General features: G+C 45.9%; 2 protein-coding genes across 7 annotated transcripts in view; both read right to left on the reverse strand.

Annotated features, from left to right (window-relative positions):
- Positions 1 to 2,604, reverse strand: part of FYCO1 (FYVE and coiled-coil domain autophagy adaptor 1) — a 53,400-nt gene extending 50,796 nt beyond the window's left edge. For 3 of the 6 annotated variants that reach the window (XM_072853806.1, XM_072853805.1, XM_072853800.1), the window contains exon 1: positions 2,496 to 2,604. The gene's annotated coding sequence lies outside the window, so the exon portion shown is untranslated. Of the gene's footprint in view, positions 1 to 1,568; positions 1,923 to 2,018; positions 2,141 to 2,495 lie in introns of those variants that run through there. The other 3 variants (XM_072853801.1, XM_072853803.1, XM_072853802.1) reach the window with 3 other exon arrangements.
- A 10,501-nt stretch (positions 2,605 to 13,105) lies between these two features.
- On the reverse strand, positions 13,106 to 14,225 carry XCR1 (X-C motif chemokine receptor 1). The gene has a single exon (XM_072851431.1). It carries the CDS (start codon positions 14,223 to 14,225, stop codon positions 13,209 to 13,211), a length of 1,017 nt encoding a protein of 338 aa, XP_072707532.1. The 3' UTR covers positions 13,106 to 13,208.
- Between the last annotated feature and the right edge of the window lie 12,773 nt (positions 14,226 to 26,998).

Here is a 26,998-nt window from a genome sequence, read left to right on the forward strand (position 1 = left end):
CTGTGATGGACAAAAATATTAAATCAAAGGGAAGGGTGTACGAGTCAAGGCCCTGTGCTGAAACAGTTTCCCAGACCTATTCCAAGCACTGAGATCGAGATGCTCTACATAAAAGGTTCTGCTCCTTCTACCAGTGTTACAAACCGTAAAGCCTTCTTCTGAATACATTTGGGCAAAGTATTTAAAATTACTACTATTACAGAATTTTTGGACACAAACAGCCACCACTCCCTGGACAAACTGGAATTACTACATGAAAATATGAACTAGACTAGATACAAGCTGCTAAAAAATTTCCTTGCATTGGCAAAACCAAACAGAAGTAAAAACATAGTAATATAAATAAATAAAAATAATAATGGGTAACAATAAAAACATTTAGGGCTTTTACTGTTCCCTTCAGTTTAATAATCTCAACAACATCTAAAGAATACTAGAAGGGTTCAGTGTTTATTTAACAAATAGGAAATTGTTAATTTTTAAAAGTGATCAACTAAGAAAAACAAATAACAATCTGAGTTAAAAACAATTTTCAGCACTACTTTTCCTTGAGTCCACCAGATAATTTCTGCAATTTTACACATACTTTTCTTTACAGTTTGAGTAGGTTTCTCTCCCCAGTTGTTCCTTTAGGTCTTGATCCCCCACTGATGAAGTCTTAGATGTTAGTACAAATTCCTATTCCTTTTATGTAACCTTCTAGCAGTGCAGAGAAGGACTGCAAATACAATACACCCTTTCACTGTTAGCAGATGGTGTACATAAGAGGCTCCTTTATACATGAAAATCAGGCTCTATAACTAACTAACTAACTAGCTGGCTCTTCAGAAGAAGTACTGAAACCATGTTCACAACAAATGCTGTCAAGTATATATACTACAACAAGAAAAGCAAAATCAACTATCACTTGTTTTCCACCATAGTAACTTAGATACAACTTTTTAACTGCAGTCCAGTCTTCTAAATGTGAATGTTTGGAAACACTGTTTGGAACATTTTTTAAATTCATGCGCTCCCACGAGGATCATTGGAAGACTTCAGGAAATTGCCTCGTACAGAATAATATCTGGAAAGCATAAAACGTACTACTGCAAGGCAGTTTATCTCCTCTGCTGCATGTCCTGCAACATCATATCAGAACCAAAACCAAGAAAAACACCAACAGAAAATATGTCGCCATGTTGCTGACAAGACAGAGTCCATGTTGTACCCTGAAAGTTTAATCCCAGCCTGTCTCCATGGGTGAGTGAAGTCAGAGCTGGATAAAATCAAACACCCACTTTCACACTTCAGCATAAAGAGACGAAGCCCTGGTACTCCTCCCTTTTTGTTTACACTTGAAAAGTAACTCGGTTTCAAGTGAGAGGCTGAACCAGGAGTGTGACACCTACAGCTGACCAACTCCATATGCCAAGCAAACCTTTGCACAGGCAAAAATCAGCAGGAGGCTGGATGCAATGACCCAGGTGGAAAACACCAGGGCCCTGAGCTCCTGAACAGGCAGCTGCAACAGCAACGAATTCACCAGCCTCTAAAACATAGCACAGCCCCTCCACAGCCCGACTCACCACCACAGGACCTCTGCCCGAGGAGAATCCAGAGCCCAAAGGCGTCGGATGACCATTTAACTAAAGCCTCGCTTTTTTGTTTCCTTGCTCCCTCTGGATTACTGGGATCAACGTAAGCCGGAGGAGGGCCGGCTGCAAACCCAGCATCTGCTCTGGAGACGGACCCAGCCGCCCCGCATGCCAGCAAAACTCTCCCTGTCCGTCTGCCGGAGATTTGCCGACACAAGGGCAAGCGGGATTAGGGCCGCGGCAAATATTTGTCTATCAGCACTTTATAGCGGGTGAGGGCACGGACACGGGCGGGTATTTGGTTTCTAGCAGGGCCCCGGGTGACTCTGCTCCTCCGGCAGCTGCCACGACCGGTGCGGAGAACTCCGAGGGTCTGTTCAGGGGTGGATGACGGGAGAAAACAGAGGGGAGTGTTTATGTCGGCCTAAAATCATTGCTCACCAGGTGGAAACGATGACACCTAAGGCGACTAGGCCTGGACGCTGGCTGCCATCTGCCTAGGCGCTGGCCCTGAGGGACGGGGAGCAGCGGGGAGCCCTCTGGGGCCAGCGCCTTTCAGGGCCAGCGCCTAGGCGGACAGTGGCCACCATCCAGGCCACCCAGGGCCTGTGTGTGCGGAGCCGGTCACCCCACCGCGGGCTGAGGTGGCCCTGCCGGGCCCGCGCTCACCCCGCCACAGGGCCGAGCCGGGCTCCCCCCAAGGCCGCCCCTACGCTGAGGGGCCGCGGCGCAGATCTCTCCCCCTCCCCCGTCCCCGCCAGGGCTCCTCCCCCCGGAGCCGAGCTCTGAGCGGCAACAAGTGGAAGCGGCTGAAGTTACTTCCCCCCTCCCTTTCTCCGGCAGCCGCCACCTCTTCCCCACGGGCCCCGCCGCCCTCCGCGCTCCCTCAGGGGGTCCCAGGGGGGTGTCGCCTGTTACCTGCGCGGCCACCGCCATGTCGGGGAGAGGCGGCCCGGAGTGAGGCTCCGCCGCCCTTCGCCGCTCCCTGCCGACTACAACTCCCATGAGGCCGCTGGAGGTGCCTCACCACCCCCGGGGCGGTGGCTGGGTGCGCCGCTATGGGCTCCCGGCCGGGCCCGGCCGTGGCGGTCCCCTGAGCGGGGCGCGGAGGGCCTGGCCGAGCGGGGACGGGGTGAGGGGCGGCTGGGGGAAAGCACCGTGGTGAAAAGAGTTTTAAAATGGATTGGCGGGAAAAATCGCCGCTTTCCCCTACAGCTGCAGGGTTGGGTCGGTTTCCTCTCAGGAGTGTGCGTTTCTGGTACCCTCAAGCAAGGTCGCCTGTCACAAAGTGTAACTTCCTAATATAGTACCGACTGTTGTCTTTAGGACAGTTCAATATGGGTGTGTGTGTGTGTGTGTGTGTGTGTTTGTTTTTCTTTCTCTGCGTCAGTTCGACAAGCTCTTTGCACGGACAACTGAAGTGAATATGAAAGTCAGGCGCGATAAATCCGGTACACAGCAGATTTCCCGTTTCAGTCCATGTCAGTTGACGAAAGAAAAATTCTCTTCCCACGGCTGAAACACGTAGGTAGGGATTAATAAAGGCCACATGCGGTAAGAGAGTGTGAGAAAGCGGGTGTGAAACTGGAACAAGAGGTCGCTTCCTAAGGCAGGGTGCCAGTGGTTACGTGGGGCACAGGGTTCCTAATACTCCCACACCATCTCCCAGCTGGAACCAGGCTCCTTCTACAAGAGTGGAAAGCTATTTCCACTCTTCCTTTTCAAATATTAACCCTTCCAGAAGGCATATGATACTTGGAAAGGACTTTCACAGTGTCTGAAATAGGCAACACTGGTTTTGTATTTGAAGTATACTTGAAAACTAGGTTCCTTTGCTTTTTTCCACATTGCCTTGGTAAATAAATTATTTTAAATGAAACTTGTGACCAAATGGTTTGTCATCAGTTCTTGCCACAATGCTTGTGACTATATTAGTGTCATAAACTTCAGCTTAGGCAGCCATAAGATCAAAGCATGGTATTTTCAAGACTGAGGAAATACATGTAGTATGTAGTCACTGACATGTCTCCATCATCCTCATTTTTTCATCCTCAACATAAGGATGACTAAGTGAAGTTTTGGTGAATAATCTTCATCTAACGTATGGTTTTGAATAGCTCAAAAGCTATTAATGTCCTCAGAAGTGCAGGTTATAGGGCTAAGCATGTTGTGGGCACATGACTCATGAAACACGATGGGATGTCTTACATAGTTGGGAAGCAGCCTTCAGGCTGACTTCTCTTGGCACGCTTTGCTGCATCGTGCAGTACAGGGCCAGGAGAATCTGCTGAAAACAAATGTTTGTTCTCCATCGATCTGTAGACAACTAGGTGTCTTCCAAAAGTAACCTCGGGGTCATCAGTCGCAAATAATGATAAATCAAATCCCAGATAATTTCACGGCAACGGAGAGGGGTTTATATATTTTCAAAAAGTCTTTGTGCAGTTTTACTTCTCACTCAAAAATAATCAAGTAGAATGGATTGTTCCTCCTTTTAATTACATAGTAACCAGCTACTTTCAGAAATATGTGATTATTGACATTAATTATCGAATTATTGCCTGTTTATACAGACATCAATTTCTTCAGAGAAAAACATGCTGTTTCCAGCTAGATTTGTCAATGACCAACACTTCCTTAGAATTTTCTATATTTTTAATTTCTTAGCAACAAAAGAGGTTCAAAATTTTTGCTCTTTGGAAGCTGCCCTAGAAAAAAAAATGCATTATCTGTTCCATTTGTGTTGCTTTTCTTTATTTTTATTCTGATGAAATGTATTGATTAACTTCTTCATAAACTAAGATAAGCTGGATGGGAATTACTGTCAATTTTACTAGCCCAGGAAAGGCAATGTCAGTCATCCCAGCAAAAGGAAAGCCTTTGTCGGGAAAAATATTTTCACTAGTTGATGGAATGTTACCCTTGCAATTGTAAATATATTCCATAGAGGTACCCAACTCAATCAACTAAAACTACTAAATTGCTACTCAACATGTATTAAGGATCATTAAAGGATCATGCTGTGTTCTTTAGGTTCTGTTCCATATGGCTAAAATGTAGGCCAAGATAAATATTTAAGGGCTGAAATCAACTTCTGACATTAGAAGTTAAATCTAATGCTAGCTGCAGTTCTTTTGGAGTGATTCTGAAAATACAGTTTGAATGTGGGTTGGTTTGATTTTGTTTTGGTTTTGGGGGTTTTTTTTGCATTTTGGTGGCACTAGAAGTCATTTCTGTACAAAGTTTGCAAATAAATATAGAATCCTTTAGTTTTAATGGTGATGCATAAATGTGCTCTGTTTTTATGTGGGAAGAGTTTCCTCCATTCAGACAAGCCAGTTTACATTCACGCTGTCTAGCTCGTCATAAAGTAAAATTATACAGTCATTAATTATCTCATGCTGACAACACTTTGGTGCCTCGTTGACTAGAGCAGGTCTTTACTAAACCCTCTTAACTAACTGAGCTCTGTCAAAAAAACAGAAAAAATGTCTCCTGTGGCTATTAGATTCTGTGAATCTTTCTAGTGGTCTCTGAGTACATGTCCGTAGGATGCGTTCTTTCCATCTGTCTGAGATTATTGTTACATGTGCTACATATTTTCTTTTAATTTTTTAATGAGTTAATTGATGTTATATGATAACTGGGGAGGGCTTTGCTTCCACGAGGCACTTGAGGTATTTTATGAGAGTAGCAACCTCTCGGTTTCCCTGCTCACCCTCAGTGGATTAACATACCATTGTAGCTAGACTGAACAACAGGCTGCTGTTCATCATCAGAGACTTTTTGTGACTGTGGGGAGAAAGCTTTGGAAGCACTTTTTGCATTTGTTTGCACTTTGTTTTGAATAGGTGGACAAATAATTGTCAGTAGGTATAAAGCTGGAAGCAGGCAACATAAAAAGAACCAGCAAAGCTCTGGAAAACCTCTAGAAGCAAATTTGGCATTTTGGACAAGGTGGCTGAGGGGCTTGGAAGAATATTCTGCTAATTATCAGGTCAGCTTCTGAGGCTGACTTCCACAGGAGCACATTAGGGTTAGCAGCTATCGCTGCTCAGAACTGGCTGCATTTCACTCCTGTGTGGACAAAGTAGGTACCAAGATTTTGAGCTGGTTTGGTGCGGGTTCAACTGAACCAGCAATGATGTGGCAGAACCAGGACAGAGACTCTGGACTGTACAGTTTAAATGAACCAGAGTCTTTTGTATACATAAAGGTGTGTGGCACATGGATAAAGAGCATACTAAGGCTTTCAGAGATTAAGAGCTGATTAGGATGGCTGGAGGGATATTGCCATCAAGAAACAGAACTTGACCTGAGAAAGTAGCATTGTTTGGAGGAATGGAACAAACTCAAAAATATTTTGGATCTCCTATCTCAGCAGTTCCTGAATATGGAGAGAGTATTCCACTCCCTGCACTTTTCTCTGTCATTCTCAGTTCTTTGCTTCACTCCAGCCAGGATCTTCTGTCTTACACTGCTCTTCTGATATAAAACTGAAGGTACATATATATTGAACATTTACAGAGCCTAAAACTTCTATCTGAAAATGCTTACAATGTGTCAGAAGGGGCTGGCTTCCTTTCAAACCTCTCCCTTGTGTATGGTACCTATTGAACCTTTGCTAGTTCCTTATGTGGCAGGAATTTCTGTTTTACGTCTCCATGAATAAATTTTTCCAGGAAATTTATTTCTTGCCATTTCTATACCTACATACAAAAGCAAAATGAGACCTTTTTAAGTAGCGCCATTTTTTTAACAGGCATAATCTCAACTAGGAATCACTTCCATGACGTGTTCATTGCGCAGGTCAGTGAAGGCTTTGGACATCAAAACCTATCTTTTCAGTTTTGAATTTTGTGTGCAGTTCTCTTAGAGGACTGTGTTCTTCAGCCTGAATTCTGCACTAAAACAATCTTTTGGCAACATTTACTTGGTTTAATGTTGCTCCGGCAACAAATCATAAAAATCAGAGTAGTTTAGATTTGAAGGGATCTGTGGAGGTCTCTACTCCAAACCCCTGCTCAAAGCAGGTCTAATCAGATGAGGTTGCTCAAGATTCGGTCGACTCTTGAACCACCTCTCTGAGTCCCTGTTCCAGTATTTGACTACCCTTGTAAAACACCAAATGCTTACGCCTAACTGAAATATCCCATGTTCCAGCTTGTGTCCATTGCTGTCCATCTCCGAGAAGAGTCTGTCTCCATCTTCTGGGTATCCTCCAGTCAAGCAGTTGCAGATGCAGCCTGCTCTCCCCTGAGCCTTCTCTTCCTAAGGCCATATGAACCCAGCTCCCTCAGCGTCTCCCCATCCATCATGTTCTCCAGCCCCTGACTAGCTTGAAGGCCTCTGCTGGACTCCCTCCAGTATGTCCATGACTTCCCTGTACTGGGGAGCTCAAAACTAGACACCTACTCCAGATGCAGCCTCACAAGTGCCAAATAGTGGGGAAGGATCCCTTCCCTGGACCTGCAGGCTACACTCTTGCTAATACAGCCCAGGATGTGGTTGGCCTCCTTTGCTGTGAGTGTGCTTGCTGGCTTATGTTCAAAGGCCCCCAGATCCTCTTCTGCAGAGCTCCTTTCCAGGCAGCTGCCCTCCCCAACTTGTATAGTTATTCCGTTCCAGACACAAGGCTTTGCAAATAAAGTAAAAAATGAATAATCGCCATGTTTGCAAACCACAAATTGTTTTCTGCAAGACCAACCTTACTGGGTTCTCTCATCTTTCATGGCTGTAATGCTCTTACATGAAGAAGGTGAGATGCAGAGAAAGACTGCTAGCGGCAGTCCCTTGCCATGGGTGATTGCTGTGAGACGGCTTCAGTGTTCTTTGTATTTTAAATGTGGATAGGGTTCCTTATGTGAATAAACGGGCTTGAGGCTCACTTTCAACATTTGGTATGCGTAGGAGCAAGTGAGTTCACCTCAAGAACAGCTCTGTGCTGATAAGTGAAGCACAGCTGTGTTCATCCCTCCTTTATGATGATATACAACTGGTCTTCACAGGTTATCTTTACGGGTGCTTCTTACTGGTCTGTTCTCATTTTGACTGACAGCTAACTCTCGCATTATTTTCCATTCTAATTTTTGGGCTTGCTTTAGTATTGCTTCCTGAAGAACATGTAGGCATCTAATCAGTACAGCAAATATCAGTCAAACTTCTCTCCATTTAACACAGGGCCTTCCTCTTTAAACACTGGATGAGCAAAAGCATTTTAAACTGCTGAGTAACCATAAGCAGAAGATAAAATATAATTTTATTTATGATTTTAATAACACTGGTGGTATTTTCAAAATATTGAGTTATAGATGGAGGTATCCTGACTCCCGATGAAAATACTTCTGGCAATAAGCAGTGCATGCTGTGCTTTGCCCAATGCATTGCACCCATTTATGAGCCTGATTCTTGCTCTGATTATGATCAGAAGCAAAAATATCATTGATTTTATTAGGAACAGGATGCTTTCTTAAATGTGTGGATTTTAAGTTTGCTTATTTTATTTAAGACAGTTTGCATTGGTAGTGGAAAGGATTAATTTGGTTACCTGCCTTACCCCTTACCAGTGAGGATTTTCCCTATTGGCAGATCATTGACTGATACAGGCTCCCATGGCTGCACAGAAGGTGGGAGCGCTGACAAGCAATGGCAGTGATGCTCAGTTTTGCATTGACGTGCTGAAAAGACAGGTAGGGAGAAGGGCCCAATCCAGCTAAATTGCTTGTGGGAGAAGCCGTTGTTCTCCTGTTCCCACTGGGTGGAACTTAATATGGACTTAATCAGAGCAGCAAGAGCATGTCCATTTAACTGTAATTTGCAATTAGGGTTAGAGGTGCCATCCTGCATAAACGCACCCCTGGCACTGTACAACAGTTTTAATATTGAGACCACTCAATCTGACACTGCTCCCCTCCCCCAAATAGACTGTGGTTTCCAAAAGCAATTAATTTCTCCTTTTTCACTTCACAAACTTCTTTCTCTCAGTTCTGCATTTGCTCAGACCACCTAGTAGTTGATTGAGTGAAATTAAATAGTCAAGGTCCCCCGAGCATTATGTTTTACCCAGAGCAGTCTGTATTTTCCAAGCATCTGGAGCTCCCAGAAGGAAAGAGATGCACAGGCTGTCCATCCCCAGACCTGCACTGGGCATATCCTGTGGCTTTAGCAAATACAGATATTTAATAACATATGTGGATAAACAAAGATGGAAGCTACACCAACATATTTCCTCTTGACAATGGATATAGCTCCAGGTGCCTTACAGGTCTCTGTGCCTAGTAGCAGAGTTCGGAGAGAGGGGTACAACCCACAGCAGAGGAGAATTGCTTTGGGACTACTTAAGTAGACTGGACATATAGTTCTACTGTCTGCGGGACTGAGCAGGGTGCATGTGATGGTGCTGAGGGCATCGCCCAATATCATTGCAAGGTGCTATCTATTGCCTCTAAAGGCCATGGTGATCAGGGGAGGTCCCTGATGATTTGAAAAAGGCAAAGGTCATGCCCATTTTCAAAAAAGGCAAGAAGGACAATCCAGGGAACTATAGGCTGGTCAGTCTCACCCGTGTGCCCTGGAAGATGGTGGAGCAAATCCTCCTGGAAGCCATTACCAGACAGATGCAGGACAAAAATGTTTGGGAACAGCCAGCACAGATTTACCAAGAAAAAATAGTGCCTGACCAACTCAGCTGTCTTCTACAATGAGATGACTGGCTCTGGGGATAAGGGGAAAGCTGTGCATGTCATTTACCTTGACTTCTGCAAGGCTTTTGACAAAGTCCCCCACAGCATCCTTGTAGCCACACTGGGGAGATATAGACTGAATGAGTGGACTACAAAGTGGATGAAAAACTGACTGGACCATCAGGCTCAAAGGGTAGTGGTCACTGGTTTGAAATCTTAATGAGTGGCTGGTTATGAGTGGCATGCTTTGGGGGTCAGTACTGAGGCTGGTACTGTTTAACATCTTCATTAACAACCTGGATGATGGGACAGGGTGCACCTTCAGCAAGTTCATGGATGAAACCAAATAAAAGGGAGCAGCTGATACACGCTGAGTTGTAGGGCTGCCATGCAAGGAGACATCAACAAGCTTGAAGAATGAGCTGACAGGCGCCCTGGAAGTTCAACAATGGCAAATGCAAAGTCCTGCACCTGGGATGGCCTAACTCCCTGCAAGAGCATGGGCTGGAGGCCACCTAGCTAGAGGTCAGCTTTGCCAGAAAAGATCTGGAGGTTCAAGCGGACAACAAGTTTAACACAACTCAGTCATGTGCCCTTGCAGCAGTGAAGACTAACTGTGTATGGGCCTGCGTTGCCATCAGGTTGAGGGAAACCTGTACTCCCCTCTACCTGACGTTCATGTGGTCACATCTGCAGTAGCATATCCCGTTTTGGGGCCCCCAATACAAGAGAGAGATTGATGAACTGAAGTGAGCCCAATGGAGGACCACCAAGATGGTTAAGGAGTGCGAGCACATGACATATGAGGAGACTAGATTGGCTGGGGTTTGTTTAGCCCCAGGAAAAAACAAGGCTTGGGGGAGATCTGATGGCTCTTTTCCATTATGTAATGTGAGGACATAGAGAAGGCAAGGAAGAGGCAACATCACCAGGCTGTAGCAAAAGAAATTTTGTTCATGTAGAAGGAAAAAAATCCACCATGAGAGTTATTAAGCATTGGAACAGGGACCCAGAGGAGTTATGCAGTCCCTGTTCTTGGACGTTTTCAGAGTTTGACCAGAAAAGGCCCTGAGCAACCTTGTCTGACTGGGAGGATAGAACTGCTGTGAGCAGGGTGGAGGAGTGGATGACCTCCAGAAGTCTCTTCCAAGCTAAATTAATCTATGAAAAGTCACAATTACTTCTTCAGTTGAAAATACCTTAACTTTAATAGGTGGTTATGAAAGGCAGAGAACAATAGTCACAGTGTAGTATTCCATTGAATTTCTGAATGTTTATTAGTACCACTTCATTATATCAGGAGGGGAAATCTCCACATGCTGAGTTACTTTGGTTATGGTAGGCAGCAGTACAATTGGGTAATATTAAGCATTCCCTTTACATGCTCAGATATACTGTAACAAAATATGCTCAAGCTACAAACAGATTTAAATAACTTGTTAAAAACTGGGCAGAGCAGGATCAGTTCAATCTCTCGTGCTTCTGTTATACTTCTTGACTTTTTTTAGATAAATGTAAAATGTATTGACAGTAAAGATTCCAGGGTAGCGTAGCTCTAGGACAATGAGTTGAATGACTGTTGAAATGATGTAGGTGCACAAGACCTTCTTTTACTATCGTCACAGCATTTTCCTCTTGTAGAGCTTTGCTGGTGCCCATGAAGTGGTCCTGGCTTAACAGAAGAAGAAGAATTTGGACTCATTTGTCCTTCAGTAGATTGTCTCTTCATAATTGACAGTATTGAGTCCCCAGTCCAAAGCCTCTTGAAGTGCATAGAAGCAACTACATTCATTTCAAATGTGTCTTATCAGGATACAAGAGCCAAAGGCTGGTCTCCACCACAACTAGACAAATGACAACTTCTACCTTTCCATAGTTTGTCTGAACAGAAGTGAGTTCCCCTGTGGGATTAGTGAGTAACCTTTTAAATTTTTTAAGTTTCAGGCAATAACTGTAGTAATGGGATACCGGGACTGACTTGTTCAGAAAGGCACATCTGATGATAAGGGACAAGATATGATCACTTTGTTCTGGCAGCTAAAACTGAAGCACAAACTAGAAACCATGGGCAAGACCTAGGAAGACTATTTGGATATCTGTCATATATGTTTGCCCCATTCTTATGCTTTTTCCTAGGTATTCTTTCTTCTGGTTACGATCAGAAATAGGATATTGTACTATAGGTGTGGCTGAGTTTCTGCTTTTTATAAACTATACAGCAGCTGAGAAGAATCTGTTGTCTGCTCTGGATGATCTTTAGAGATCAAATGAAATCATGCAGAAACAACACAGAGACATTTTAAGATGACTACCCAAAAAGCCAAATTGTTGCTTAGAACCACTGCCAAAACATTGCTTGGTGCCACTGCAAAGCTACCTTGGCTTTCTATACAAATGCTAGGAAATGAAATATTCTGGTTTCCAGAGGCTTTGTCATTCAGGTACACTGGAGTATGCACTACATGTTACACTGCCTGAGGAAAAAAACCACCGAGCTATCATGAAGAAGAATATCAGTTTCTGTGAGAAAAAAAGCCACAAGATTTGATTGGTGTCATCAGAATGCGAATGGTTTTGTTGCAAAAATGCGTGCTGTTGAATTGAATTCCCTCAACTTGCATTTAGTTGGGAAATCATGTTTTAGTGGTCATGTAAAAACACTCCTGCACTTAACACAACTAGCCCTCTTAGCAACATTTCGAAAGCTAGGTTCATGCAATTATTTGCACTTTACTTCCCACCTGCCCATGGAGATGAGATGCATGCATGAAACGGAAGACTTGTGTGTGGCCAGGCAGCTGGTTAGACCAGACGCTCACACACCTCAGAGATACAAGCATATCTGGTATTTAGACAGATGTGAAGCACGCCAAAAACAAACACACGTCTGGCTTTGATGATCATGTTTTAAGCAGAGATTTAAACATCTCTGTGAAGCAGTTTTTAAAAAGTTGCGAAGCAGCAAGCATCCAAGTATATAGGCTAAAACCTGCTGCTCTGCCTCCCCCCCCCCAAAAAAAAAAAGGGCCAAACATTTATTTTACAAATAAAGCAAGCTATTTCTATCCTGCTATTAAAAAAGCCATTTGTTCTTGCACTATAACCTTTTTAGAAAGTTTAATTCTTCTCAGCACCATGGCAAAGGGAGAAAAGGAGGGAGAGAGCATTTAGAGGCAAATATGCTCCTGCACTGCTCGAGAGATGGGCTGCCGATCCGCTGCAACCACCTGAAGTGATATTCAGAGACTGGAAGGTGCCTGCAGCAGGAGCAGTAACAGGAGGAAAACTAATATCCTAGTGAAGTATCTGCTTAACAGCTCGTGTTCCTTCTAGGGCTCTCCCAAACTTTCAATTTCAGACGCAAAAGACTACTTTTACACTAAGCTAATTTTATATATATTTATCTACCAACAGATAAAAGAACATTTGCACTGAGAACTTCAGAGGCTCTGAGGTCCTGTAGCTATTGTGAGGCCAGTTAATCCTGAGAGCCCCAAAAAGAGAGAACCAATGAGTTCAGCAGTGTAAAGCATTAAAAGCCACAGAAATACATATGTGTCCATCGCTATATACAATCCAAATATTTTAAGTCAGGCAAGAAAGCAACATGCAACACCATTTATGTTAAAACCTGATGTTTTATCTCCCAAAGGAAAAAGCAGGGGTTTTTTTTGCTTTTGAAAAGAAACTATAAATGAGAGAAAATCCATCTCACTGCATAAAAAATCATAAAGATAAGACTTACAGCCCAATGAAGTAATTTCTCAGCATTCTCAGCTCTCCATCCCACTGCAAATACATTTTTTTATTACTTTCCATACACAGCATGTTTGCAAAGAGTAAATTTGTGTGTCTTCCTCAGGGAAGTGCCTCTAAGAATTAGAGATCATCCATGGCTTTTAAAATCTGAAAGTTCATCCAGGATTAGTGCTCATAGTTAGGTCTCGCTTTAGTAGATGGACGCATCTTCATAGTGGAGTGTGCCTTGAGAGCAGATCCTGGAGCTGGAGACTTGACCATTGCCACACAGTAAATACTGACTGCATAAACGTAACAAATGCCTCTTGAACTTGACTCCAACAAATACATAGAGCACAGGGTTGAAGCAGCAGTGGGAGAAAGCAATTTTACGGCTGATGTGAAAGGCAAGGTTGGAGTCTTTTTCATACTGACAGGTAGGTGGTGGAAAAGTAATCAGAAAGCTGAGGATGTTGTAAGGTGCCCAGCTCAGGAAAAAAGTCACCACGATAATAAGTATGAGTTTCACGGTTCTGTGCTTTCTGCGAGATCTTGCTCTGAGCAGGATTATCAGTATCTTCACGTAACAGAATATGATAATCCCAAAGGAAAAGAGGAAGAGTACATTTCTCTGATAAATGTCCACCTTTTTCCATTTCCAGTCAGCATAATCACAGGTCTTGCCACCTTCCAAGTTTTCTTGCACTGTGGTGTGAATCACCTCAGGAACTACAATTAATATGCTACCAGTCCAAACAACCAAGCTCACCAGAAAACCACAGCACTGCGTCTGGGATCTCAAAGTCGAAAGGGGGTTCACTACGGACAAGTACCGCAGGACAGTCATGAGAGTCAAAAAGAAAACACCGCTGTAGTAGCCGATGGAGAAAACAGCATTCACCGCTTTGCAAAGGAACTCGCCAAAAATCCACCCAAAGGACTGGTCCACTGTCCAGAAAGGCAGCATGCAGGAGAAGACTAAATCAGAGACACAGAGATTCATGATGAAGAGGTTTGTTAAAGATGTAAGGTTTTCGTATTTGAATAGGATCCATAGCACTAGAGTGTTTCCTAGCAGGCTGAGCAAAAATGCCAGAGTGTAGAGGACAGTAGTGAGATGGGTGTAGAATACAAAATAGTCGCCCATTTCACAGACATTGCTTTCATTAAAAGAGTATTCGTATGAGTAATTATCATCTGAATCATGTGGATAATGTTCTTCATCCATTTGCCTGTGCAAACCTCGCGCTGTTCTCCAGCACCTACTTTGAAGAACCGCAACAATCAAACCAAAATTTTGGTGAAAATCAACCCAATAACTAAACTCCCGCTGTGGAGGCTTCGGTTTTAAGAGACAAAAAGAAGCAGTGAAACTACCTTATTTGTCCTGGTTTTGGGAGAGAAAGGAGTCATTTCCTCTTATGACTAGAGCATGAACAGGTAGATACTACAGATTTACCCTCAAAGCAATGTCAAGATCTGAAATACTTAAGAATTCAGAAACTAAGACGTTTCTAAGCCAATATGGTTAGTGACAACTCCTAATTATTAAGCCTCTACTACGTGAAGGTTGAGGGTGCATTGTTTTTTAACATAAGTATCCCAGGTGTCAAGACTTTCAAATCTGCTACAATTTTTTAAGTTTTCTGGTATGGTATCAAGTTCCTAAACACTTCACCATATATATGATTCTTTGTTACCAAGGTTCAGCACTGCAGAAACTTAAAAAGCTGAGCAGTACCAGTATCAACAAGCGCAAGCACTAAGAATGGAAAAAAGCTGTGTTTCTTACCGATTTATTTCTTGAAGTTCATTGATATCTAAAAATCTCCAAGCTGTGATGGAAGCATCCCCACGTTGGGCACTCCGTGCATCTCTGTGGCCTGCTGATTCTCAGGGGTGCAACAGGAACAGAGCTCACATCACACCCCTTTCTGGGGGCTGCTGCCCTCTGCCTGTCTGCAGGTAGGAATTTAATCCCAACTGGGTGGTTGAAATTGGCCAAACAGTGTCAAAAATTACTGGGACTTGGAAGACGACATACAATCAGGTGAACGTACAAGGGTAGCATGGTCACAGTAGCCTCATGTATTTATGAAATTAAGCTAAAAATAGGTATAGAAAAATCAGTAATGGCTCCAAACAACGGTTCAAAGTCTAAATTAACATTATCCCAGATGAAGGCTTACCTGCAGCACTGTGTTTGGATCCTGATTTGACTGATGCCAGTGAGAGACCTGCCACTGATCTCTTTGGAAGTACAGTCACAAGAAGAAAACTCCATGACTCAGGCAAGAATTGCGCTGGTGACATTTTCCTTTTTGGATTAGCGAAACCAGAGTCCGCCTGCTACAGCCAGGAAAAGACACGCTGCCTTTGGAGGACAAGAAAGGTTATGTCTACACCAGGAAAGCATGCCAGGGAGCGCTGCTGGCTGCCAGCATTTAATGCCATCCATGGGGGTAGGTGGGTCAGGTCAGCCAGAGCTTGGCACAGGCAGCACAGGCCAGGGACCATCTATCCACTGGGATGTGGTCACTCAGTTTTGGAGGCAAGGAATGTGTGGGATTCACTACTGTGACAACAAGTGGCCCTGGCACGTTTATCACCAGGGGCTCAGTCCTAACTGGAAATTGTGCATGTGGCCCTCAGTCTGTACCATGCTGCCATCTTCAGGTATGCGGGACAAGTCCCTGCCGAGGCTGTCATCCTCTCTGGTTTTGCTTGACAGTACAGATGACACTTAAGCAATACATGGGTTAGACTGAGTTCTTGACCATCATCGTGTCCTGTTTCAGCTCAGGTTGGAGGTATGACTCCTCCCTAGCAGCTGTCCTAAGGGAGCAGAGGAGCCTCTTTACAAAGAGTAAAGGTTCTCCATGGATGAGATGACAGTGCCGACCACTTCTGCCCTCCTCCCATGCTGGCAGCCCAGTGCCAACAAGCCCCAGGGCAGGACTGCCCACCTGCCAGGAGCTACACCTTGGCACTCAGGGAGCCCGGGGGAGGCCAAGGTGCGCTGCAGCATCCACCACCACATTCAGCTCCTCAGTTTCCAAGCACCCACCAGCTCCCAGGTGCCTTGTCCTCGTCAGGTCGCATCGTTTCCTCAGCTCACTCTTGGAGAGGTGACAATTTAGCCTCTGCTTACCTCAGCTGTTGCTCTTCCTCCTTCAGCTATTGCACCTTTCCCGGGATGGTGTCCTCAGCTTTTTTCCTCGCTTCCTGTCCACTGAGGAGTCTGAAATCGTGTGATCGGGCTCCTCCTCTCCTGTTTGCTGCATGGTCAGGAGCTGCAGGTGTTGCACCACCGTTGTTCACACTGACTGCAGGCTGCCTGGCGTGTGGTACCTCCGCACTGTGCTCCCAGTGCAGGTGAGACCTCGATGGAGGATCTCGCTGCTGAGCTGCCCTCAGAGGTGGCTCATCATTCTCAGGGTAAATGTAGCTTTGCACTGCATGCTTGATTATAACCGATCTATACGATGCAGCATGCTGTGCCGTGTCGCCTGGTGCAGGCTCCATGTACTTATAGATGGAGGCTCCAGCCTACAAAGCATCAGACCTCCTGGATGGCTGATCAGGACTAAGGATGTGCTTTGATACTATGTTTGTACCAGCTGGGAAGCCCTCTGTCAGGTTGGTGATGATAGTAAGGAGCACCTCACAGGAACCTGAGGCACTTGGATCTTTTCCTTCTTGCTTCAGATTTGGTACAAAACTCCTGGCATCACATCAAACCCTGTGTTTTTGCTCTATTGTATTTTATCTTCCCCTTTTCTAGTCTATAAATAAGAAATGCTGTGCATGGATTTTCAGTTAAGACATGTGCAAAGGAGATAAAAAATGGATGTGATTGAATCAACATACTAAGAACTTGTTAGCATCACACATGAAATACAAATCATGCAACTGTTTTCAGTATGTATACATAATGGCACAAGTGAGAGCAGAAGTTGGCTGAAAGATGGAAATTACCTTAATTTCTGTTGTCAAGACAAATAGAAACAGAGGAAGAACACATCCTACAGTTTAAAGTCATCCCTACCCTTGTGAGGAGCACTCAGCAAAGCATTCAACATTCATTTCACTCCTGGTCAGAGGAGCCACATCACCCCTCACCAGGTGTTGCCTCCTCCCTGGGCAGAAGCAGCTGAGACGGCTCCCTTTAAGGAGGTTCCTGGCATTTACACAGACAAACTGAGGTTAAGCTTGTCTGAATTGGAAAGGTCCAGTCTCATTATGTAAGGGGAATATAGTAGAGAGGCTTTCAAAGAAGCCCCCTACCATAAGGTATGTACTGATGGGAGCTATCTCGGGAGCATTTTTTACTTACTTTATTCAAACCCCTGCTGGAGCTGCTGGGCTTCACAGCTTGGTCTCCAGCTCAGGAAAAATAAATAAAAATAGTTAGCTGGCTTTGCAGGACAGCTTACTCTTTAGCTACCCAGGCAGCAAAGGTCAAATAAGAAAATCAATTTCTGTTCCCCTAAACTGGAATTTATCTGGTAGCTGCTTCCTTAACTGATCTCTTGTTCCAATTTGGGATTGGGAAAAAAAATCCCAAATGGGACTTTTTTGGCAGGAAGGGATCTTAGTTTTTCAATCAGGTTTATGGAGCACCCTTTTTTATTTAAAGGAAGTTAAAACACATTAAATAATATTTCTCCTACCCTAGTTATGACTGGTATCAGTCTCGGAGCACACCCTTGAAGTCACACATAGGAGAGAGACACCAAGTCCTGGAAGTCATGATGGGGATGTAGACTTGGCCCAAAGCACAAATGCACTCCGGACAGTCGGTCTGCACTGGTGGGTGAAACAACTTTTTGTCTGCCTTGGAGGAGTTTTGCACATGGTAACAAACTCTTTCAGGATGTGGGTAAAGTGAACAGTAGCAATTCCTTTGCCCAGTTGAGTTTTGGAGGGCCCCAAGAAGCCCCGCTCCTCACGAAAACTCTTACTCCATTTTTAAAGCAAAACCTGCTCTTGAGTTGAGGTCATTTTCTGAGACCGGTGCTTCCACCCGTGCCCCATGGGTTTCACAAGGCAGGTACAACACACACGGTCAGCCCAGCTCCTTGCTGGTCCCCTGTCCCCCCCGAGCTCTGCCTCCCAGCCCTGGCCATCAGCCCTGTGATAACCCCAGTCTAGATTAAGATCTCAGATTAAAAGTCTGGACCCCACTCCTGAAACATATGCATGAGTTCAAGTTTACATATTAAGTACCACTACAGTCAAGGCAGGATCAGCTTACGGTATCTACGTAGACACACAGAATTAATGCTTGTGGGACTTGCCATGCAAAGAATGATATTTTTCAGAAGTGCTGCCACAGCACTGCTGAAGCAGCCGCCCTCCTCCCTCATCCAAAGTCACCATGGGGGTAAAATTAGCAGCCAAGTCTGTTTTTACAATGAGGAAGAGGTTATGATGTTCTCTTCTCTCCCTCTTCAGCTTCTCCTTTCCCAAGAGCTGCAGACATACCCTCTGGGCCCTTTATCACAGTTTCACTGTCACTTCCTCTGTTCCAGAGGTTTTCTGGGGAAAAAAACCCTGGCATTTACACTCTGCTTTTGAACCGGCTGCTACCTTTACTTCCATCCCAAACCACACCTCTGGACAGAAGGGACAGCAGGGAACAAAAATGTCGCTGCAGGTTACTCGCTATCAAGAGGACGTGCTGGAATTCAGTGGGTCCCTCCTGGGGTACTGCAGCAGCCCCTCTCCTGCCACCCTGCCGGAGCACTGGCGTGAGGCCATATCATCTGCAGGACCATCGTGCGTGATGATGAAACCATGACCTCACACCTATTTGATCAGTAGGTTTTATTGGCGCTAAGGCTGGTCGGAAAGGATGTGGTACCGGTGGCTGGGCAGCAGCTGTCCAACAGCGTGCTCACGCAGGAACAATCTTGGCCAAAGAGGCTCGTGTGGAAGTGGAGGTGGTTGGCATCCAGCCTGTGGTTGCCCACAACAGGCTTTGAGCCAGCGTGGTTGCAGCTGTTGGTACTCCCCATGCTCCCCAAGGGCAAGGAGAAGGAGCAATCCAGCCCCTTAATTTGGCTGGATGGTGCAAAGGAGGGCATCGCTTTCTGCTTGCAGCCGGGCAGAATTTGGCCATGGTTTTCCTGGTAGTTCATGCAAGGACAGGATGAGCAAGTGAGCACCCTGGGAGTGAGAAGAAATAGTTCTTCTGGTAATAACTGGCTGGGAGGAAACAGCAAACTGGAGCTTTCTGGGGTTTTCTGAGTGGGGAAATTGTCAGTTTGTTTCTACAAGGTAGATGAGCAAGACTTTAAGTGTATTTTTTGCAAACAAAGAGATTGCATCAATCTCTGTGTCTGACACGTAATTCTGCTTTGTCTTAATAGCAACACTCCTACCAGGCACCAAACACTAGCGCATTTCTTGCAGGCCAGACAGCGGTGACATGATATATCACTTTCCCATCTGCTCCATAGAGAATATAAATGCTGTTATTCAGCCATGAAAAGAGCATCACTTTGGTTCTTAGTAGCTGGGTTTGTTGGCAGTTGAAACCAAGCAAATCCACGACTTATTTTTATTACTTAAGCAGAACATACCTGCAGGATTTTGCTGCCAACAAAATGTTGCCACACACAGACACACACACACAGGCTTTGTCTCTCTATGTGTAGAGGTACATGTATCCTCCTGACTATATACTGCAAGATGAAGCTGTCCTTAAAAGCACTCACCAGACGCTACACCATATATTTAATTAGCAATCTTAAAGCTGTGTAAGAAGTCTGTCAAGTAAAATATGTGTAAAGGAGCTGACTATTCTCTCACAGATTCTTCAGTCACAAAATAAAGACGATGATCAAGGCAAAAGAGCACATTGCACTTTTGGGAGAAATAATTGCATGTCTTCCCTCTAAAGCTTAGCAAAACTCATGCCTCCACATAAAGTTCATGAACTCATTTTTATGGCTCAGGGACAACTTGAAGAACAGGGTTGTATTTTTCTATAGAATTCCATTGCTACTGGTGTATTTAAGCTATACACACACAATTTATATTTTTTTTCCAAGAGGATTATAAGCCATATGTCTAAAAATTTGTGTACCACATCTTGGGTGGGACTTCCAGTGTTGCTGCTGGGCCCGTTGCTGCAAGAATGATGGTGAAAGAGAGGGAAACTACTCTGGCAGCCACTGGTGTGACCAGCAGGTACGGAGGGTTCCTGCCCTGTCCCAAGGCTGGGCTCAGAGCAACGCACCCGCCTGCAGCCTGGGGACATGGCTTGGGGAGGGAAGGAGAGGGGCAGCCTCAGCAGCGGTGGGTGCAGGCAGAAGGAGGTGCCTTTTCTGGAGAGAGGGCTGAGCAACGTCGCTGCAAGGAGCCCGGCTTTGTCATGGAGGCTGTCCTCGTCCCTGACAGTGCAGTTGGTCTCTGTTTTTAATGACTGTGAAACAGGCTCACTCGTATTGGGCTGTTTTCACTGGTGAAGTCATTCTGATGCTGAAGTCCAGGAGACTCACAAGGCTTTAGCCAAAGGGAGAAAGAAGAGAAAGAGAGAAAAACACGCCCAGTGTGCCACATTCGCACAAAATGAAAGGCTGGGTGTAGTGTAAGGAAGCAAACAACATAACTGTGTATGTCACTGCTGTCTCCTCAGCACTTTCTAGCCAGTTTTGTTTTCCTTTCCCTTCATCACATCCCTTATGCTTTATAACACAGCACAGGGCGCGAGTTTGCCTTATTCACCCCACTGGTACCCACTGGCCTTGGCTACCACCTACCCCAACCCCGGGCGGCTCCCTGACACCCAGACCCCGGTGGGACGGCCCCGGCCAGGCTGGGAGCCCTTGCTGCATGCTCCCCCCAGCACAGCACCTGGCTGAGGGAGCAATGGGGAGCCTTTTCTTTCAGAAGGAGAAGCAAGATTGAAGAATGAAGGGCTACAGCCAGGTCAATGAATGAAGCATCACTGTATCCCCCTCTCCACTGGCTGTGCAACAGCCCCTCTTCTGCCAGCCCGAATTGCTAGCTCCTCTCTTGAATGTACACACTGCAGCTCTTGTGAAGGCTAAGACCTGACGTACGAGCAGCCTCCCGTGCCCAGAGGGAGAAGGTGGCTCACCGTCAGGCACGTCACGGCACGGCGCTTGCTTATCACCAGGTTAACTTTGCTGGCTGCTGTGTTGTCTCTGCTTTTTCTCAGGGTGGCAGCTGCTCTGCGGTCTGACGGCGATTTGGACGAGGCAACCTTTGGCACGCACCTCTTGAGGCTGCAGACCTGAAGGGCTACCGCTGCCATGGAGGGACAGGGTGCCTGAGCACGCCTCGCTGCCGCTCTGCTGCCCTCTCTGCTGCTGCCCCTTACTGAGTTACTGGGCCCCCAAAATCACCACTCTGCAGTGCAGCTGGTGAAGAGCGTGATGCTAGAAAACCAGATGGAACAATAAAAGAAAAAAGAGAAACCGCTCTGCCCACCGCTGACCGCTCATTTCCTTTGAGTCTTGCAGATCGTGTGCAGCAAAAAATTCTCGCTGCTCCCAATGGCCATCTCTTTCTGGAGAGTACTGAAGGTCAAGAGACGTTCTCCGGGTTAAATTTGGAGTCAGAGAAAAGAGAGAAATACCGGGGGGTCAGGTGCATAACAGCTTTTAAAACAACATGATTACAAGGGAGAATGGGAGAGAGGAATGGCCTGAGGCTTAGTCAGGTTGGTAATCTGAAGGCATCTCAAACAGTGGTGCGGAAGAGCCCAAGGCTCAATCAGACCTTGGAAAAACAAAACTTGGGAAAGCAAAGCTTTTCATAGTCAAAATAAAGTTTTCTACAGAAGAAAGACAGAGCTGGGGGAATTTCCTTGTGCAAGGACACTTCCAGAGCACAGACTCTGTTTCGCAACTCTCTATTGGTTACGTTGATGAGCTAAAGCAAAATAAATCACATTTAATGAAAGAAAACCACCCATAGTTACATTCTGAGCACTGTTTGTGTTAACAATGAGGCAATTAATAACTTGCACCAGAAAAAATCAACCGCAACCAAAAACACTCTTGTGCTGTTTTAGCCACTACTTCCTCAAACCCCAGCACTTCCTCCTGGTGTGGCATGTCTGCTCGCAGGCCAGAGGCACAGCCTGGGCAAGGTACATTTGCAAAAGCTTTGTCTGAAGAGGGGAGCCCATCTCCCTAAATATTTTTCCCCAGTTCTTAAGAATGACTGTGGAGGCGATGGCTTCTCGAGCTGATCCTGTGGCAATTGCAGTTCAGGTGGCACGGGACTGTGCTTGGTCCGTGCAGCCGGGTGAGACCCACCTCCCGGCAGACAGACTCAGCACATGCTTTCCTCTCAATAGGCTTTTCAGAGAAGAAATCCTTTCCCTTGGCTGCCCCTGTGAGAACAGCTGTTCCTTTCAAAGTTTTGGGCTGAAATACAGCTGGCTGAAATGCTCAGTCTGAGCCCAGCAGTTCTTAAGATCCTGCTAGACCTGGCTTGTTTTTACACTCCCAGATCTTTTTCTCTAGCATTTTGCTCATTTCCTTATATTGAAGATTCACTGCTGCTATAAGATGCAGCTCAAAGTGCTTTACGCTGGTGCAGCCACGGCACTTTGCGGAAGACATCTGCACATTTCCATCTGCCATACCATGCAGTTTGCATGCACATATTTCAATGCCAAAGCATGAGCAAGCAGGTGGCCAGCAGCAGCAAGTCCACCCAGATAAGCTGTTCTTTAGCAAAAAGTCAGATGTAACCCACATTCCACAGCAGGAGGCAACATCGGAGGCTCTGTTTGTGAAGCATGGGTGAAGCGAGACAAAATCTTAATATTCCAGTTCCTGAGACATTTCATAACATCTCCGGCCATCTGTCCTTGTCAAGATCTTGTGGTAAGTACAGTGAGGGCAGACAATACTTTATGCAACAAGGATTGTCATGCTCTTCCCCAGAACTGCTCCCTAGCTCCTAGGTTGCACTACATCAACTCCAAGGTAGCTCCAGTCACTCGGGCTATCTGTCCTGTTCAATTCACCTGGCAGAGGCATATTCTTCTTCTTTAGTGATATTATGCTCAAATCATGTTAAACAGCCGCTGTTGTGTCTCTCAAGGTAAATCAGGTTTGTGACCTGGGAATTCTGGCCAACTCCTTCCCCCAAATTAAAGGGCAGAAAACCAACAGGCAAGAAGCTGAAGGCAGTAATGCAATTAGGAGCTGTTAGCACGAGTCTCTAGGCTTGCATAAAGGCCAAATAATCCAGAAAGCAGTCTCCTTGTACACTGTCCCTTTTCAAATTGTTCCTTACTTAAAACAGATTTTAAACACATTTGTGGATGATGATGTGGAAGTGAATTCAGGCTAATTATCTATGGATGACATGAAGGATCCACGCAGGACATAGCATTAATGAATACATTTCCATTCTTCAAAGCTGGGATGTGATCCCACCTACCCCCTCCCTGTGCGAAGGAGCAGCCCCACGGAGTCCCAGCCATGGGGACCACAAGGCTTTCAGGTTCCCCTGCAAAGACATTAAGACTCAGAGATGAAGCTCTTGGATCTTGCTATGTAGCTTAGCCACCACCCCAAGTGACCAGCGGTACCTCCATACTTGTCTGCACCTCTTCTCCAGAAGCTGAGCTGACTGCAGTGCAAAGAGCAAACCTTCACCTCCAGCTTCCAGCAGGCACTTGGGAGGCTGTGCAGCGCCCATGGGACCCAGCATACATTTGCAAAACCACCCGGTGTGCCTGCAGAGGCTGCTCCTTCGCTGGGCGTGAGGCAGCCAAGCCTGAAGGACGTGTGCAATGCAAAGCACTCGGGCCTGGGGCTCTTTTGTGGCCTCTCTTTCTCAGAAGATGTAGTGAAACCACCGTGCTGTCAGCCATGTGAAATGAAGCAAGCAGACTTTATGAACTGCTCCTGAGCTTTGTTTCAGTTCTTGTGTAACTCCGTCCTAAGGGGGGTCAGGAACCTGCACCGCCAAGCCCCCTGTTCAGCTCTGGATGCCAGAGCTCGCTGGAAGCGCACACCACAGCTCTAAGTGTGGGTTCCCACCTCAGCCAGAATTGAAACCTGCATTATTTCAGAGCAATTTCTATGTTTTCTTTCTTTTTGTCACAAACTACCACTTCTTTTCCTGAAACAAAATGCAGTTCTCCCTTACTTCAGAATTTCCCACAGCACCGAAAAGCCCAACTTCTGCAGAGCCCTACTGCAAGCTGCTGCTGCCCATGGTGTATAAAACTGGCAGTAGCACTAGGTGGTTGATGTGAGCAAAGTGAGGTTTGCAGAAGGAGGTTTTAAAGACCAGCTGACATAGAATGAAAAACCAAGACAGGCAGAGAGCTTGTCTGCTTGTAGATGAGCCTCAGCAAGTCCTTCACTTTCAAGCTCTCTTCTATGATTGAGATATCAAACAGCTCAGCTCTCCATCCACCATGTTGTCTCTTTTCCCACCAATGTCTTTTGTTCTAGCAAAGGATACTACTTATTGCTGCAGGTAAAGTCTGGCTAATAAAGGTTTTTCTCAGCCTGTAGAAGACATTGGCCAGGATACAAAATTGAGCCTTGACTACAGGGAACAAATTAGTAGGGATGGATCACGACAATAACTAACTGCAGCTTTTGGAGGAACCTTGGCGCAGCTCCTCCATTAAGAGGCAGTTACCAGGGACTTCTCAGCTGAAGTATATTGGTAGCATTTTTTCTGACTTTAATAGAGCCATTCTGATTCCTAGCAGCTGGCAAACTGTCCTTTTTTACCGTGTTCATATTCTGCTGTCTTTCTGCTGGGAAAAAAATCAGGGAGCTGAGTTACTTAAATCAGATACAAGTCAAAAGTAATTCTGTGGAAATGAGTGAAGAACAAAAAAAAGCATAAAAAAGATAAAAGCAGTGCCCTTAGAATTAGAAATATTTATCAGTCTGTAAAAATACGAGGTGTAAGAGCCAGTGGCACTGTGCTTCCCCGGACTTCAGATATAATGCAGTTCCTTAGACTACACGCACATTGTAGGAGACACCCTAAGATCCAGAACGGTTTTTGAGATGTCGTCCTGATAGTCGTCCTGATTGGCGACAACCCACCCTGCCCGTGCCCTTCAGCAGCAGCGCTGCCCTTCTCCGTCCAGCGTAAGGATCTGAGGCGTGCACCCGTTTAAGGAAGTTGTTCGGCATATTTATAGATATTTTTGATTTTTTAGATCTGTAAATAGAGCTGGAGAAAATAAAAAGGCTCGTGAGCCCAGAGATTTTTCTATTTTTGGCAACAGGACCAGCTGATTTGACAAGAGCTCCTTGCACATCTTGCCTGCGCTGGCTCTGCAGAGGAGAGAAGGGTGCTGGCTGGGTGCAGTGGTGCGGGTTAGCAATAGGTGGCACGCTTGAACAGGGGCTAACCCCTGCCTGCCCCCGAGCAGCCCAAGAAATCCCTTGCAAGGGACACGGACAGCCATAGCTCTCTTCCAACGGGAGGCTTAGCTGAGCATCTGCTCTTCTAAGGCAGATGCATCCACATCGACACCAGCTGCAGATAAGCAGAGCTGCTGGGAAGTCAGATTTGATCAGGTCTTGCCTGTGGCTGTAGGCGAGTCCAGGCCCCTCGTGCTGTTTGCTGGACACTGGGGTGCGGGTGCTTTGTTGGTCATCAATGCTGTCAGGCCAAGATCTTTCTTTCGTCTCCCTCTCCGCTCCCCTGCTCCCCTCAGTCGCTCTTGATGGGCCCCTGCAGGACTTGACCTCCCATCCAGCCTGAAGCTCCATCACACCAGCCTGGGAATGGCTGTCTTGCTGCTGCATCGCTTGGCTGGAATGTTGCTGGGAGCCGCGGTCTTCTCCAGGCAGCCGAGTCTCTCCTGGAAAGTGCACGAGAGGCTCAAAGCGCTGGCTGCATCTGCATGGGTAATCGATGGTTCGTTTTATGAAGCTGGGCTAAAACCTCAGCAACAACAGGGTATTTTCAAGTACACTTGAAATGAAAACATTTGGGGTTTGTTCTTAGTGAAAAAGTAAGAAAAACACGCATCTGTTTGGGACCAAAATGTTTCATGGGGGAAGGCAGAAGGGCACTCTAATTACCTGGGGTTTTTTTTCATTTTTCGAAGTGCAAACATCATTTTAAAGCAAAACCGCAAGGGCAGAACACGAAGAAAGGCAAACCTTGCATTTAGAAGCTGAAACCTCGCATGTCGACTTTTCGTAACATTTCCCCTTCTTGTTTTCTTCTTTTTATTTTCCAGCTGAAGGTATTTGCTAAATGCCACCCGCCTTCCCCCCCTCCCCGACTTCCCAAAGGCTGTTGGAAATGACTCAGCCGTGCACAGGGCAGGCCAGGGCAGGGCTGCAGCTGGGCAGATGCCGCTGACTCAGTCCGGGCACTGTCCCATCGCCTCCACCTGCCCATGCCGGACCCTGTCACCCCTCTGGTGCGGAGCCTCCTCCTGCGAGCAGGCAAAGACCGCCCTGGCCCCGTGGGAGATGCAAGGTGCCCTTGCTCCATCGTCTGGCCCGTACACCCTCGTGCCTCACTGCCCTGGCCCCCAGCTTGCCCCCGGACGGGAGGAATGCCGAATCGCTGCCTGCAGCTCCTCCCGAAGCATCTTGCTCACAATGTTTCCAAAGAGGAGTCCGAAATGAGAGGCACCATCTGGCCAAGTACGATGGGCAAAAGCGTTACGTTTTTGCTTGAATTTTAGATAAGAAGATAGCATGTTCTTTCATCACAGCTCCCCCACTGACAGCCACTTTCATACTTTATCTGATAAAACCCACCTAATGTGATAACATGATACTTAGGTTTCAATGTTCCCTTTCTCAAAGACACCCTGATACTTTGCCCTATCTTGGCTTCCACCCAGGTGCATCCACATTGCTTGTTAACACTAATGACAGTTGTTCTGAAATATCCCTGTGAGGCAGGTGATGGAAGCACGCAGAAACCGGCAAAAAGGGATGAAAGGATTTTGTCAGAGCTGCAGTTGTTAAGGCTTTATCTACCACGTAAGGACAGTCCCTTGGC

This window comes from Ciconia boyciana, chromosome 2, assembly GCF_034638445.1.
Source record: "Ciconia boyciana chromosome 2, ASM3463844v1, whole genome shotgun sequence".
NCBI lineage: Eukaryota > Metazoa > Chordata > Aves > Ciconiiformes > Ciconiidae > Ciconia > Ciconia boyciana.